General features: G+C 49.1%; 1 protein-coding gene across 15 annotated transcripts in view; it reads right to left on the bottom strand.

The window, feature by feature from the left end:
• Positions 1-16585, bottom strand: part of LOC135898235 (neprilysin-1-like) — a 521227-nt gene that overhangs the window by 261481 nt on the left and 243161 nt on the right. For all 15 annotated transcript variants that reach the window (XR_011514790.1, XR_011514789.1, XR_010563291.1 and 12 more), the window contains exon 11: positions 10679-10884. Coding sequence is in view for 10 of the 15 variants with exons in the window: in XM_065427075.1 (XP_065283147.1) it covers positions 10679-10884 (206 nt within the window). In the remaining 5 variants the exon portion in view is untranslated. The remainder of the gene's footprint in view (positions 1-10678; positions 10885-16585) is intronic.

Below are 16585 nucleotides of genomic sequence, written 5' to 3'. Positions count from 1 at the left end.
TTACCAAGGGCGACCTATCGCCGCGACAGAAACAGTAAAGGCACGTTCACGCAAAAATCAGGCGACGTCATTTCCCGTAATAGAAGCATGTTGTCGCCCCAGGTTCAATATTTGCACGCACCGTCAACGTCACGTTAAAATGAGAAGCACCGGCAGTAATGACACGCACGAAGTGAAAGCTAGCTTTACTTGCACTAGTTACGATGTGACTTCAACGCTTGAATGTTTCTCCTGCAGGAAACAATGCATCGAGGGTTACAATGTGGGCTTGTTGGTAACGCATCATTAGCGCTGTGTGTGTCCCTGTGTGTCTTCTTTTGTCCTGTCTTTTAATCACCCTACCGTACACGTATTCAAGGTCAATGAATGTCAGATTAAAGGGACATCGCGCGGACATAGCTAAAAAGCTGCCCAATACCGTTGCAGAGCATTTAAACCAACCAGGTCATAACTTTCATGGACTTAAACTCTACATCCTACATCGAAATTTCTGTTCTGAATGAGACAGGAAAAACTGAGAATCATGCCTCATTCATAAATTCAAGACATCGATACCAATAGGCATAAATGTTTTGAAAGAGAGCTTTATATTCCATGCCAAGCTATAGCTATTTAGAAATGTCAAGCTATAAGCAACAGCACCTAGTTACTTTTCATTGGTGTGCTTATGTTGTGCTTTTGTTTGTTTTCTTTCCTCTTTTCTTTTTCTTTTATATATACATTTATTCCGTTTTAGTGAAAAAAAAATCTGTGAGCACCCTTTTCCGCCACTTCTTTTCTCTTTTTCAGAAATACGATAGCTCACTGACATCCTACGGAGAAAACAATCACCCTCCTACCTCCCCTCCCCTCACCCCGGCTTCCAGGCCACTTCCACGAAAAAACACATTGCCGGCTGACACATGGCGCTTCTTCATGTTCCTTTACCGACGTGGAATGATACAACTTACTTTTGAATTGCATAGCCTCAGCACAAACGCACCCTCGGTCGTGGCCTCGCGCACCTGTCTTACTCCCTCTCCCTTTTAGAAAAACCCTACATATATATACTTTGTTGAGTAAAGGATATGTCACCTTGAAAAAAGGAAGTCCTCTTGTCGAAGCGTTGGCTCCCTTTTTTATGTTGTTCTCGTTTTGCTCATCGTATTGAATTTTCATCTGCCGTCTTCCCCGTATTTTCCCTCAATCACTTGCCGCAAGTCTAGCCCACTGTTGCTGAACAGGACAACGTCCACTGCAAGCAGATGTCTCTTGAGATATCCGCCGCGGATCCTCACTCCAAACCATTCGCCGACTTAAAGCTTGAATACTTTTTCTAAGCATGCCATGACTAGTAAAGATGAATGCGTATCTTTGTCTGACCACTTTCTTGATAGCTATTTTCTCACTTATAAAGCGGGAGCGTTAAGGAGCCCGTGTCGTAGGAAGTCCGGCGTCAGCCTCCCGCCTCCGCGTCCAGCGTTCGGCATCGTTTTGACAAAAATATTTTCAAACCACCCATACCCCGGCCATCCATGTGACGCAAGAAATTTACAGAACTAACTTGATTTCTCAAGCTAAAATACGGGGGAAAATCGTAAACTACGACATACACACAACCCACTGACACGATAGCTCTCGGATTGTCATTAGAGTATACAATAAAACATGCTGTTACACGAAAACTAAAAAAAAACCTTTTCCGGTGTTTCCATAATTCACAGACCAACTACGGCGTCCGGCATTTGAGCACGCTGGCCCGTGGGTGCCTCAAGGGCGACGGAGCGACGTGCCCGGATCCTTCCGATACCTCCAGCAAGCGCTCACCTCCACCCTATGGCGGCCCACGCAAGAGGCCGCGTTTCTACCACAAAGCCAGCCTTCGTTCATAGCGTTCGCGGCTAGCGTTTCCCGGTAAAGATTGCAGTTACATACGCTCTAGTTGCCGGGAAGCAGAGACGCAGTCAGGGACCTTTGAATGCAATCGCGTTACACTCTTAAAGACGAAACTTAAGCATCCTCCAAATTTTCTTCACGAGAATGAAGGCATGAAGAAATGAAAGCTTTGTGCATATTTCCAAAGGTAATCTCGTATGCCTCCTGCACTCCTTCCTCACGTCATGTCTCCATGAGTACTGGTATCTGTGCTGTATCGAATGTCCTTGCATACTCAATGAAAACCTTATAAAGAGGCTGGTGGTACTCGGCAGATTTCTCAATTACCGACTTGATCATATGAGCAGGATACATTGTAGAATATCCCATCCTGTGACCAGCCTGGTCTGTTGGTTGATTTAAGTCCAGTCTTTCACTGATATGATTGAAAATTATGTTGGTGAACATTTTATACATTACTGAAAGCAAGCTAATCGACTTATAATTTTTCATTTTTTAAGGTACCTCTACTTATGGATTATTAAAATTTTGGCACTCTTCCGTTTCTCAGGTACCCTTGAAGTCGTGAGGCGTTGCTTATAAAGGGCCCCAACAACACAAATACTCTATCTTTGAATAAATCCACTGCCATTCCATATTCTGCAGCCTTCCCTGGGACAAGTCTTGCGAGGCCGTTTTAACTTTATCGCTAGCAATGTAAGGAGCTTCTGTGTTGTGCTCATCACTACTTCCATTAAAGGTAGCGTGGTTTGGGTATTCTACAGGTCAGCATTGAATTATTCCAATGCTTTTACTATATCATCAAAATTACTGATTGCATTACCCTGCTTATCTTTCACTCCATGCATCTTGCTGTGTTCTGATTTCAAGATATGTTCTTATTTCATGCTACGGCTATTTTTTTTGCTTCTTCAATGGCTCTGACGCTATAATCTCGAACATGAGTTACTTCCCTGTGTTTATCAGATTTCATAGACTAATTGTTTGTGATTTCTTGATTTATAGACACTCATGGTATGTCGTTTTTATATTAGGTCCTGTTTTGTAAGATCTCGCCTAGTGGTTGCCTTGGCGCCTTACCTCCAACTTCAATTGGTGCTTCTTAAATGAGCCTAGTTAAGGTTTCATTCATTGCCTCTGAGTTAACTTCTTCGGAAGCTGCACATTTTTTAGCAACCACCAGCCTGTATTCGTCTAGTTTTACTCTTACTGCGTATATGTTGGCATGTTTCTGCTTGGCTAATTTTACTCTTTTTTCAAATAGAGAGCCACCCTAAACCCCACTATCCCATCTTCACAGCCCTTTACCTTACCTAACCTTGTACATCCTGCCCTTTGCTGGGAAAGGCAGAGAGTATAAAATCACTTTTTCACGATCCACCCGGGTGGATCATTACTTGTTCGTCCATGGGCACGTTGCAAGTGCTAGGCGGCGCCCTGTCTTTCCGACCCCTAGCGCCACCTGACGAATAGTTGCGCGAATGTGGTAGGATTACTCACGGCGTCAGCAGCCCGCGCTGCGTGTTTGGCGCCCTGTCAAACGGTAGCGATGGTGCGAAACAGCGTGCCGATATTAATTTTAACCGGGTTTCGGGAATTACAAGATCTTCATAGCTTTTTTCGTGAAAAGAATTTAGAGAAAGGAAGTCGTCCATTTGAAGTGGGGCACGTCTACGACGTGAGGAAAGTGTTGAACTCGCACTGATAGGAAGTGACTGCTAGGTTTATTCCGCAAACGAAAAATAATGCACCAGCAAGATGCGTGAAGCTCAGCGTAAGTTACTTCGTTATCTACGGTGTGGACGCATGAAATTGTAAGCGAAATTGATTCTTAAAGATCGGCGACAGCAGACAAATCCTAGCGGGGAGCTGCGATTGCCGTGCTGGCATCGCAGGGAAGTGCAAGGATGCCGCTGTAGTTTCCCTGTACATACAGGACGGCAAATACGAATCAAAAACATCTCATCCAAGAACGTGGGGCGTACGAACGACTCGTAAGACCTACCAGAGGTATTCTAACGTTGCTCTCCCCAAACACAAAAAAATGGGGATGAACTTACCAGTTGTGTTAGACTACGCTGGGAAAATATTTTCGCCCAAGTTACTGGAAGTGCGATACTTTTATGTTGCGATTTTTCAGTGCGTGCAAAGGAGGTTCCAATAAACCGCGTTGTCAAAAATTTTTGTGATCTCATCTGCCCCTTCGTTGATAAGCTGGGCGCAGAAGAGTGTATGCCAGCTCAGCCGGCTGCAACCCCTCCTCAAATCTCTCAGCAAGCCCTAGCGCTGTTTGAATGGGAGAGGATTGGGAAAGAGTTCCACAGCTTCACTGCGGGACAAAGTGGGAACAAACTACTTTGATGCATATCCTGGTACGCACTGCAGGCAGTGGCGTAGCAAAGGGGGGGGGGGGAGGGCGTGGGCTCCGGGTGCAAGGGGCCAGAAGGGTGGGGGGGGGGTGTCATATACGTCTGGAGACACACGGAAATTGTTGATATCCTCGCCTTCCTCCAATAAACCCGGTGGAGGGGGAGGGGGACAGCTAGAAGACCTATGGGCCCCGGGTGCCAGACGACCTAGCTACGCTACTGACTGTAGGTGTCCCGTTGCTGCCATCATTGCTGTAAAAGCAAAGAATTCAGCGTTATAACGCACTTGACATAACGCCGGAACATAAAACAGCTTATGTTGTCGGACGAGCGCTATGCAGTGTTTACGCCGTTCTGCTTCATACGGTCGGCTTAGAATCCTGTAAAACTTTGTTCCTCGTGAGTTGGTGTACGTGCTGTTGCAGCCCACTACTCAACAGCTCGGGTTGCACTTCGGCATTGCTCAGAAAAGGCAACAGCTACGCGCGAAACAGTGCACAGACAGGCTTTCCGAACGCAAGCGGGCCGGTCGTATCCTGCCGTTTCCGCGCTCGCCGCCTCGAGGGGCGCCCTAGTAGGCGCGGGAACTACGTTCGCAACCTGCCTATTAGGGCGTTTACAGGTCTACTCCCTGTTATGGCGGTTACTGAAGAAAGCATTCGATATTCGTACTCTACTTTTTTCAGCAAATTTTACCAACACTTCTTCTCAAGTGTTCCTAGAATCTATGCCATAGTTGTCAATCGCTTTTTGCTCGGCCTGCTTTTCCCCCACGTTTACATTGAAGTCACTCATTACTACAGTATACTTAGTTTGCACCTTTTTCATTCCTAATTCAATACCTTGATCAAACTGTTGTGCTTCATCATCATGACTGGATTTTGAAGCGGTCTTCAATCGATATCTTTAGACTTGCTCTGCTATAACTTTATTCTATATTTCTCCTATTCAGTTGTATTACAACGTCTACTTCCCTCTTATTACCGCTGTAGAACTCGTCAATGTTGGCCACTATGTCTTCATAAATTAGAAGCGTGGCCCCGTTATCTCTCTCATTTGGAAGACCTCTGTAGAGAACGTGGCCGTTACTCAGCGCTGTGTGAGCCTCGCAAATTCGACTAACCTCACTAAGGCCAATAATATCCTTCACAACGCCAGACAATTCCTCAAAGCGTCCACAGCTCACTATTTGAAGCCATATATAGTGTGATTTAGAAATTCAACCGTGCACAGGGAACACCAGCGGGAATAACTTCAGCGTCTTTTCATGTGTTTAAATATCTGACGCTCCCAGCCGTAACGGAATCCCGTTGGAGCTGACTGCTACAACCCGCGAAGTCCGCCAGCAACGCCAGACTATAGAGTTACGCTCCACACACGTACACTGTTGATCCAACTAGCTTGCAGATGCAAGGCCATTACGCATGGTAAAATAAAACCGATAGAACTATCTGCAGGCACTCAGCGCTAAAGCTTCACATTGTTACAGTAGTACCATCATAAACAACCTTAGCGAGAACAGCTTGAGTAGCACGTGGTTCGATTTTGCGGTAAAAAGCTTGCCGCTTACCAGGCGCCACACGTGTGCCATTCTGATTAACTTATGGTGTAATCGGTCGGCGGCTCTGGTCCTCTGGCTCACAGTATGCAAATACAGGCGCAGCGCACAATATGAGCGGGAGAGGCAGTGTACCAACCGAATGCTTGAGCGATGTCACAGCAGCCCGCCGTTGGCGCAAGTACGCAGGAAGTGCGGGAAGCCGCCTCGTAAGCACTCGTGCGCGACATTTACAAATGACGTCATCGAGTTCGGAACTGCCTCAACGCAGCCGCCCAGTGCGGACACTCTACCGCACTATAGCCAACCGTAACTTGAGCAGACACTTGCAGAAACCGCGGCGAGCCACGTTCAGTAGTGTCACATGAAGCTCCTCCCGGCCAGATCGCGCCAACGCTGTCATTTCGAAATCGGAGTGGTTGGGAGCGCTCCGATTCGGAGGCTTACGCTCCGAAAGAACAATCCGAAGGTAGTCTGAGCGCACGACTTCTACCACCCGAACGCGTGCCTACTTTTTAGAGCCCTTTATTATAAAGCGCTCGAAAATGACCATCCGAATACAGCATTAGAAACGACATGCTTGAACGCAGGAGCGCTTAATCTCCTGATCTCGAGCATGCCATATGTAGACATTGACTGGATACATCGGGCGAAACTAAACCCTGACCCAGACGCGCGTATGTTATTGCTCAATGTTTTGTACCATTTCTGTGTTAGCTCTACAGGGCGGTGTCAGCGTACTTTAGTTCCACACTGAACACGGCGTAGCGCCTACTAGGAAGCGCTGGTTTCCATTGTCGCCTCCATGTATGGTACATTCGGCTGCTCTATACCACGCTCTTGCTTGGATCTGAATGATACAAAGCCGGCTTTTTATCGAAAGGAGAAAAAGCATGACCCAGCTGGACCTGCACCGCTTGACAGTGCAGTCATAGAGCGGAAGAGGAAACACGTCAGCACGTTGTAGAGAACAGCTCTTAGGAGCCGGTTCCTTCGGCGAGTATTGGCGTTGTCCCACGACGAAGGCGATGTAGCCGAGCGAACGAGCGCCGCGAAGAATGAAATCACCTGCCCTGGTTGCTTGCTGGTTATGGTCGCGGGATCGATTCCCGGTCACCGCGGCTGCATTTGGATGGGGCTTACATGGGAAAACACCCGTGTACTTACGTTAGGTACACGGTAAAAAAATGGCTGTGGCTTACCTAAGGTTAAGCCCAGGATGCGAAGCATACTAGCCTTTATTTTAGTTGTTGAACCACTGTTTAGCCTGGTGAACTGCTGTTGCTTGGCTATATTTGGTTCGGCTAGACGAAGAAACAACTCATGCGTTACTCTGCTTCGCCTTCAAGAGTGGAACGCGACAGCGTTCCCGTCGACCCGCCAAGGGGTGTTAGACAATGGGCTACGGCGCAGCGACTACGCGCCCCGCATTGGACGCGTTGAGCGTCGAGCAACGCAGCGTTCGGCGCGGCAACGAAATGTGTGCCTGAGCAAGCGACGCACGCCTGAGCCTTAGAAACAGCTCGTTTCTAAGGCAACACCACATTCACTAGAGGCGCTTTTGTACCGCTTTGAAGCATCATACTCGTGGCTCAGTGGTAGCGTCTCCGTCTCACACTCCGGAGACCCTGGTTCGATTGCCACCCAGCCCATCTTGCAAGAGTTGAGCCAAAGCCACCTAGAAAATCAGTCTCTGTAGCACGCCGCAACCTTCGCTTCTCATTCCAACGAGCCGCTCTGTCTCCAGGAGGCATCTCACCTCGTGAGTGTCTAGCAGAGGCAAGCGCAGCTGCTTATTGGCCTCGAGCTCCACCACTGGAAAAGCTGGCGCCACCGTCGGCGTGACGTGCTAGGAGGGATCACGTGGACATAGCGGCCGCGTCGGCTGCTTCGGGCGCGCCGAAGCGAGCTGAAAACGAGTTTAAATTCCCTCGTACGTTGCGGTTTTCATTTAGTGGCGAAATTTTCCCGCTTCGAGTGTCTCCTTTACAACGCTTGAAAGCACTACAATGGGTAGTGGCTGCCTTTGAAGGCGCGCAACATGGCAGGCTACTGCTCGGTGCCGCAGGGCCGGCCGCACGTAACGGAGGCCGGTGTCGGCCTTATTCACGCGTAGCCGCAGGACAAGAAGCTGTGTGAAGCTTGGCTCGCGAAACATAAAACCGGCAGTCGTCGGCTACAATTCGGGTATGCAGCAAGCACAGACGCGAGGAAGATTTCTGCTACGGCGCCCGGTCTGCGATGTTCTGGAAACGCGCACTGAGACGCTCGCCTGAGTCCGCTGCCCGACTAATGTCATAATGGTTTGGTCTATGAACTTGTCGCTACTATAGATACTGGCAAGTTCAGTGGAGCGGAAAGGCAGCGGTAAGAAGCACATTTAAAGAAAGCGTGGCATATGGTCATGTTTGTGTTATGAATTAATGCACTGGATTACAAAAAAGGAGCAGCGGGAAATTGCACGCTGAGAACGCCGATAAACATACAGTGCGACGCAACTCGAGAAATAGTATTGAAAGGTCAAAGAACTTAGAAGAAAAAAACGATTGCATCGTCGCGACGGCACATCACAGTCCCCGTGGGCGTCGAAGTCTCTACAATGAAATTATTTTTGAACAGCTCTGATAGCGCCCACGCAACAATGGTTGTCTCTATACTGTCAAATGCTCATATTCTGCGGCCTAAAGCTCATAGCACGGTGCGAAAACGCGCGCGCGGAGAAAGCGAAACAGTGCGTGGACAAGTATGCTGACGCGCAGTCGGTCGCTGCGAATCTGCGCGATCGCTGCATTGAGGCTTCATTCTATTACGCTCCATTTAGTTATACAAACACTATAACAACATATTTCACATAGTTTGCTCTCAGCGTTTATCTACCTTTCACGCACAAAGCCGGTTCGGGAGACTCCATCGCGGCGACCGCGCGCAGTGGCGTTCACTGTACGTATTCAGTAAAGAGATAGCGGCTGTAAACGATTGTGTGCTTTCAGCTTGCCCAAGATTATTATTTAGACAGTAAGAAACTTCTCTCGTGTCGAAAGTACTTACAGAAATGTCCGGGAGAGCTCGCGCGTGGTGTTTTCAGTGAGCGCTGACAGCAAAACCTATGAGGAGCGCGCCACGTGATCCCTCATACTACGGCAGCGAGGCGCTTCCGATAGAGGGCGACTCCGTAACTCCTCGCCGCCAATATACCGCCGCGACGCCGCGAGCGGCGGCGCGAGCTGGAGCCCTGTTTCTCCTCTGTCGTGACGTCACGGTGTCACGTGGTATTGAAGCCGACACCGCCGCGCCTGAGGAGCTGGGTTGAGCTCTCGTAATATGCTTCGCATAAAGAAAAAAACCAGGTGTGATAAATTATTGCGGACTCTCCACTGTGGCGTGCCTCATAATCGGATCGTGGTTTGGCACGTAGAACCCCCGCCATTTAATTTTTGTACGAATGAAGGCGAACACGTAGCATAGCGGGATATTAAAAGAAAGTCGACAGCACAGGAGGAGGGTGCAGCGGAACCATGAGAGGAACAATGAGCTGGGAAGCGGAGGTGGAGTGGAGGGGAGAGGGCCTTCTCACAGTTGCCGGCGGCATAAAGGCCGAGACACGGAAGCGCTCGCAGCCGCAACGGCGATCTTATCTGCGCTTCAGAGAGGGGGTAGGGGGGGGGCAGGGCGCCGTTAGGTGGGCAGGGCTACGCAGATCCATGGCGTCAGCTGTTGAGGTCAGTCTGCCGTACCAGGGCGTGTGACGGAAGTCACTGTTACTGTAAGGGGCGGTATCAAGCAGCTACAACTAAGGCTCGACGAGACGATCCCTAAGGCGTTGTCGCCGCTGACACTGGTGGCACGACTTCCCCACGACAAAGGGTCGCCTTTATGGTTGGTAGAACGAAAATGTGAGAAAAAAAAATGTGGCGCCACGCAAGACGGGCTGTGTTACGGCAATGGCTGTGATATGCCGCCAAAGTAAAGCAAGTTGTCTCTATGGGAAGAAAGAGCTGCTTGAGCCGAGTTCTGTCTTTGGTGGCTGCTGTGAATCTCACCCGCGCGTCACCCAGGCGCAGCCTCTCGGTGATCTCCCGATTAGCAAGGCAGACAACCACACTGTTCGCCGTTTGGAACATGCTGTGCGAGACAGATTGTTCGCGTCAGCCAATATATAACGAAATGACTTCACGTATTGAACGGCACTCAAATTTTGGATTGAGTATTGTACTCGTCAATGAATTTTTATAGTTGTAAACAAACAAGCTGCACAGGCGCCAAAGGATGCCACAAGGGCTGACAACACGTTGCGGTGTTCTGGAGCCACGCAACCACACTCCGGCAGACCTCGGTCGGGCTTCCGTGTTGAAAATGAAAGGCCGCCGAGCACGCTTTGTTCAGAGGGCTCGATTTCGGCCAGAAGAATGAAATGCCTGCTGCCAAAGCACGCTGGAGCACTCGAAACCGACCGGCCCAATGTACCATTGTTTAGTGGAGCCTTACTTACTACATTGGAACGCGCTAAACGTCTTCAGTACTGATTATTATTTTGGGCTACATCCGCATCTATCACATCAGCAAAAACAGATTTCTATCGAGTAGAGGTCTACGCGGCATCTGTGCTGACATCAGTTTAGTTCTCGTGAAATTGCGCGGTTTCCGAGCAGCGACGCTCTTATTCATTTCCTAAGATCCTGCAAATATTGTGCATTGAACTGTTCAAAGGATCATATAATTTCTTATGCAACATCAAACTACTTCCTTTTCAATAGGTTCAATTTACGGTATTCTAATTATCCACATAGATAATAAAAAGTGGCGTAGATAAGAGCCCAGATTATATCGCCACCGATGGGCGAGCAGATATTTTATGAGCAATGCAAGGAAACCTCACCGAAAAACTTGAAGGCGCAGGCAACCATGATGGCCATGCCAATGACGAGCACGACAAAGCATAACACGGTGTAGACTCTGAGCGCTGCTTTCATTCCGGCCAGGCGGCGTTCCATGCGCTCCTCCAGGGTGGGTATGTGCCGGCGGGGCGCCTCAGACAGAGGGGGACCCGGTATCAAGACCGACGTCTTCGGTTCATCTGTGACACTGGGTGATAATATTGACACATGAACTTTTTATATTTCTCTCATTGCCGCTTTCCACAGGCTAACAAATGCTGAACGTTGTCACTAGGCTCAACATGCGTATGCAGGCATCAGAAGTTTCAAAATGTTATCATTTTAAGCACTGTCTCTCATCCAATAACCTTGTGTAATCTGAGCGGATGCGCGACGAGAACCATGCAGTACCTACTGGAATGCACGCGGGCACCTGTATTTACGCTGCAACCTTCGACGAGTCATGCATAAAAGCCGATGGTCGTGCCCGGTGATCAGCTTTTCAATGATCGCCGACTCTGTTCGCCGCTACATTTGTGCTTTGAATATCACTTGCTTTTAGGGGTACAAGTTCGCCCCAAAAAGAGTTAATTTCATCATTCAAAGTTTTCCTACTTTGTGGTCGACCACCTCTACAACGTAACTTGCGGTGGAGGCGCTTTTGTTCATGTACCGGACCCCGAATGCTGAAGACAGCAAACCTCGAAAGCAGCACCGGGGCGGACCCGAACCATCGATCAAGACGTAACGTACAAAACCTGCGCCCGTAGCACGCATTTCTGCCTGAGACAACCAGAAAGCTCGTGGCCAAGTAAACAGCTACAACGGTAACCCCAGCGTCCCGCATCGTTCTGTAACAGCCGAAGGAGCCAACGACCTTCCGCAGATCATCGTTTGAAGACCCGGAAAACTGCCTGGAAACATATGAAAGGATTCCTACGTTCGAAAGCGGGAACTCCAGTGACAAGCCGCAGGATATATACTTCAGCTTAGAAGACGCCGTCAGGACGTGTTTCAAGAATCGTGAGTCAACCCTGAGAATGTGGGCAATCTTCCGCAGCACCTTCTCGAACAGCTTCAGGAGAGTCGTCCGCAAATAGAGGGCTGAAGCGACACTGGAATCCCGTGTGAAACTCCAGCACGAGAAGATTGCGATATATACGGAAGAGATGACCCGCCTGTTACGTCCCGCTGCCCGCGGCGTGGTTGCGGACAACAAAGTTCTCTTCTCCATGCCTGGTGTGTACCACGAGTTTTTCAGCAGCGATTCGCATTTCTCAAAAGACCACCCCGCAATGTTTAACGGAAGCCAATGGCTTCCATTCTGTCTCCGGAAACCGAGAGCCAATGCCGACTAGGCCATCGAACAGCTTAGTGTTTTCATCGAATAGCAAAATCCAAGCACTAGGTCCCGACGAATTCCGAGAGACCATGAGAGTCGTTGCACGTGAACAACTGCGCAGGATGTTCCATTGGACGCAGCTTCAAGTAGCTTCCATTGCTCACATCGGCCGAGCTGAGGTCCCTCAGTCACTTGGGAGTCCCTGAATCGCCGCGGCCTCAGCGGGAAGCCATGACCTATGCCGCCGTAGCCCGTGATCATGTCCCTCATCTACGCCGGCGCTAGGGCCTTGTAATGCCGCATTTCAGCCGCCAGCCACCACAACCACGCCAGCTCGTCATCCTGTCCGCCCACGCAATGCCCTAAGGAAGAGAGAAGAGAGACGTGTGGCTTGCTGAAGGCCGCCGACCGCTCGGCCATCACTGCAGAGAAGAAGAAGAAGAAGAAGAAGAAGAAGAAGAAGCTTTAATATAGAATAGTCCGGCAGTTCTTGCTTTGGTGGCCTCAGGTGACGGCTCGAAGTCCTTGGACTCGAGCGGCATCTTCGGCTTGCCGGACGGCCCGGAGCTGGTCTGCCAGCTCTGAACTTCTGATAGCCGCCTCGCAGCGGCGGCGACACCTACGGAGAAGGTCCCCAGTGGCTCCCGCATCCGGGGCGGCGTCGGGAAGAAGCGAGCTCGAGCCTTCTCCTACCCTGGCACTGCAGAGAAGCTAGCCTTGTCTACAGCCGATGCTCACAGGATGACTTGGGACTACGAGGGTTTGTCATGAAGGCACCGCGCCTACACCGAGCTTCATGGCTTCGTGATATCGCCGACTACATCGCAGCTCCTCCGTTGTCGCTGTCGACGGCTGTCCCGTTCGTCGCCACCAGGCCGCTAGCTTTTCTCGCAGCGCCGGTACTACACTAGCCCAATCTGGGGCTGGTCTGTTATCCCACATCCGGAACACTAAAAGCAGCAACTGATGACGGTGCAGTTGCTGTTTGCCGCAACACCGAAGATCCTCCGCCGCAGGCCACAACGCTTCAACATCCTGCTCGATAAAGTAGAAACCACGTGCCACTATCAAGAGCCCTCAAATCCAAGACTACGCTACCTACACAAGGCCTCACGACGAGACGTAACAACAACGGTAGAATGCGTCGCAGCCTCGACCCGACGCCGCAGGTCGAGTTTCGAGGCCAGAACGAGAAGTCATAAAGCAACAAGTTGAGAAAATACTGAAATGAAATCATCCAGGCCTCGTAGCCACTTTCGTCGATTTCATTTCTAGAAAAACAGGCCCTTTAAGTATGTTCCTCGGTATTCCGGGCGTACTGTTGTCCTCATCGCCACGGCTGAGCGCGCCTGCTCTAATTTTCGGCATCCGTAACAAGCAGCTTCGCCAAGATATAAACTCATTGGTTGGTGGTTTCGCACTATTCGTTGCCCAGGAAAAAATAATTTTGAAAATTGTACGTGTTGAACGACTTCGGCAGGTGCGTCTGGATCGAGATTACTTAACCATGCAGATGTTCGATCAGCATGAACGGTGCATCGCATGTAAAGTTCTGTGAAGACAGAAAGCAGCTGCCATGTACCTGCTTTCTAAGCTGGTCGTTCTAGAGATTGATGACCCATTTCGCGTGAAAGGTTTTGATGAAGTCTTTGACTTTGTCAGGTAGCGCACCGAAAAAAGCTTCAACGACTTCTTCAATCTGTCGAGCATTGTATTAACAAATATGGCGCCACAAGGGTTTTACAGGAAGCAGGCGTTTCAGAAGGGCTTTTAGAATGTTGGCCTTTTTGCCTTTCTTTCAGTAGAACTATAGGCCGCATCTGCAGAAGTGATGCATTTGTAAATGGCCATGTCTAGCTCCCATCCTTAGCAACCTATACTTAGCCCATTTAGATAGGGGCATGTATGTACGCCTCACGGGGCTACTAGGTTTACAGGGAGCTTTCAGATTTGTCGACAATTGTTTATGGTTTCTGGATTGCCCTAGCAAGTGTTTTCAAGAAAGATGTGCTAGTACCTTTACTACATTTAGAGATTGTTTCAGACTTCTTGGCGTGACTTTCTGAGTGTCTGTCGACAATAAGCCTCGGTTTATTGGCGTTCAGTTATTCTCTACTGATAGTGAGACCTTCTGGGCTTACAGCCCATGAGCTAACAAACCTGTCCTCCAATTTCATTCCGCCCTTTCCAAGTTGGTGAAGCGAGGCATAACTAAGATGTGCCTCAACAACGCCCTAAAAAGTTGTGCCCACACCTCATGAAAACCAGTTTCCAGCAGCAGTCGGTGCATCTTAAGGACGCTGGTTGTCCTAACCATGTGTCGGTGGCGGAAAGGTTGCTACAGCAGCAACGTTCGAGAAATTGCCCCCATGAGAATACCAGAGCTAGCGGCCGTGAGCAGGTGAAGACAGCCCTGATTCTGTAGGTACACCATGTATCACATAGCCTGAAAAGGATAGTAATTCGCGATCAAGCACGGGTTGTTTTTTTCAGCTCAAAATAAGCTAAGTACCTTGTTCAAAACCACTAACCCCATGAGGACAAAAATGCTGGTCCGTGATAAGAATCACAAAGATCCGTTCGTCGGATGCGCCATAGAGGTGGTCTATCATATTTCCCTGTCATGAGGTAAATGCTACACAGGTCAAACCGGAAGGTGCATCAATTAGCGCTTAAGAGAGCGAAAAAGTAAGTGCCAGAGTGCCCCAGGCGAAGGTTTTCTTGCTTTTCATTGGAAAGCGTGAACATGTGGGCCATGTCCCCTCTTATATAAGATACCACTATAATAGATAGGGATAAGCGCGAATGTGCAAGAATAATAAAAGTAATAGAGCTAATGCTCTTACCCACTGATCAATTGCATCAGCACACCGTCACTATCATTGTCCGAGAGACAGATTATTTTCCCATGGCATGAAACTTACCGTGCTTGCAACACGTCCTTTAGGTTTTCTTGTGTTTACCTGATGTACCAGTTTTATAGTGCTTTCATGCCGTCCTGTACTTGTACTTTCACGGTTGATATCGTTGTCCCCGTGGTTGCTTGGGTCTATGAGTACGACTGATCCCGAAGTAAATTTTCGTTGTTGATAGCGCTTGCCTTCGTCTTCATTTCTTCATGTGTCCTTCTTTTGTTGTGCTATCCAGATAACTTTCCATGATGACCAACCGACAAACCAATATCGCCCCCCTCCCCCTGGTTGGAACATCACGCATTTAGCATCGATGGATTTCAAGACTGGAAACTCGCAAATAGAAGCCGACCAAAGGAGAAGGCCTCCTTTATCACGCCATTAGGTCCCTACGAGCTTATTGACCTGTCATGCGGACAGTTCTCGGCACCTGTAATGCTGCAGCACATGATAACACGGTACGAACAGTGTTGAAGTGGCGGATGTCTCTCGTCTACTCGGATGAAGTGGTTGTTTGCCTCGAATTGCGACGATCACCTCAGGTGGCTTGGGGCAGTACTAAAAGCCATCAAGTCAAGGCTCACCCTAAAGCCGAAACGCGTCGCTTCGCTCATGATGAGCTTCTGTTGCTCGACCATGTCATCCGCAAATCTGGAGTCCGTCCTGAATAGGAAGACACCTTCCATTGCTGATTTTCCACAGCTCACCGACAAGAAGGGAGTGCGGAGATTCTTTCGCCTGTGTCCCCATTACAGACGCTTTGACAAATATTTTTGGTGCATCGCCAAGCCGTTGACATATCTAACAAAATCCCACGCCGAATTCACGTGAGAAACGTTGCAAATCTAAGCATTTGAAGAGATTAAAGGACGCCTGCAGTCACCAGCAGTGCTCGCCCATTTCGGTTAAGACGCCGATGCCGAAATCCGCATCGACGCAAGTAGCCTAGGCTTCGGTGCCATCCTAGACCAAAGGAAAGATTGAGTAGAAAGGCTGATTGCTTAATCTAGAAAGTCGCTGTCGTAAGGGGACGCTAAATATTCTGTGACGGAAAAGGATTGCCTTGCCACTAGTTGGTCTACGAAGAAATTACGCCCTTATCTACACAGCAGGCCCTCCAAAGTTGTTACCGACCATCATGCACTGTGTTGAGTGCCAAATTGACAATCAAATTCAGATCATTCCTGGAGTCTCAGCCTCCAGGGATTCGCCATCACCGCCGTGTACAAGTCCGGACAGAAGCATTCTAATGCGAATGCCTATCGCGCGCACATGCTGACCCGGCACCGCAAGACAACGACGACGACACCTTCCTGGGAACTATTCTCTATGTCTTCACTTATTATTTTCTTTACAGCCACCAAGGCAGCGTAAAACTCAGCTGTGAACGGTGCACTGAGAAAGTCTTGCCATTTTTTCTAGTTCCCCTCCACTACAGCACTTGCGACGAAAGCTGCGTCTTTTGAATCATGTGTGAAAAATTCAGTTTTTTAAGTGCGAGATATTCTCTAAGTGCGATGTACTTTTGTATAACATATTCTCTTGAGATTTGCCTTGTGCTGAATTGTGTAGAAGTAAGATCGAACACTGACGGAAAGCTGTACCATGGCGCAAGTGCAACGTGGTATTGTGCAGTGTCAGGAAATGCGCCCGAT

The sequence above is a fragment of the Dermacentor albipictus genome, chromosome 5 (assembly GCF_038994185.2).
Source record: "Dermacentor albipictus isolate Rhodes 1998 colony chromosome 5, USDA_Dalb.pri_finalv2, whole genome shotgun sequence".
NCBI lineage: Eukaryota > Metazoa > Arthropoda > Arachnida > Ixodida > Ixodidae > Dermacentor > Dermacentor albipictus.
This window is presented reverse-complemented; position numbering and strand designations above follow the sequence as displayed.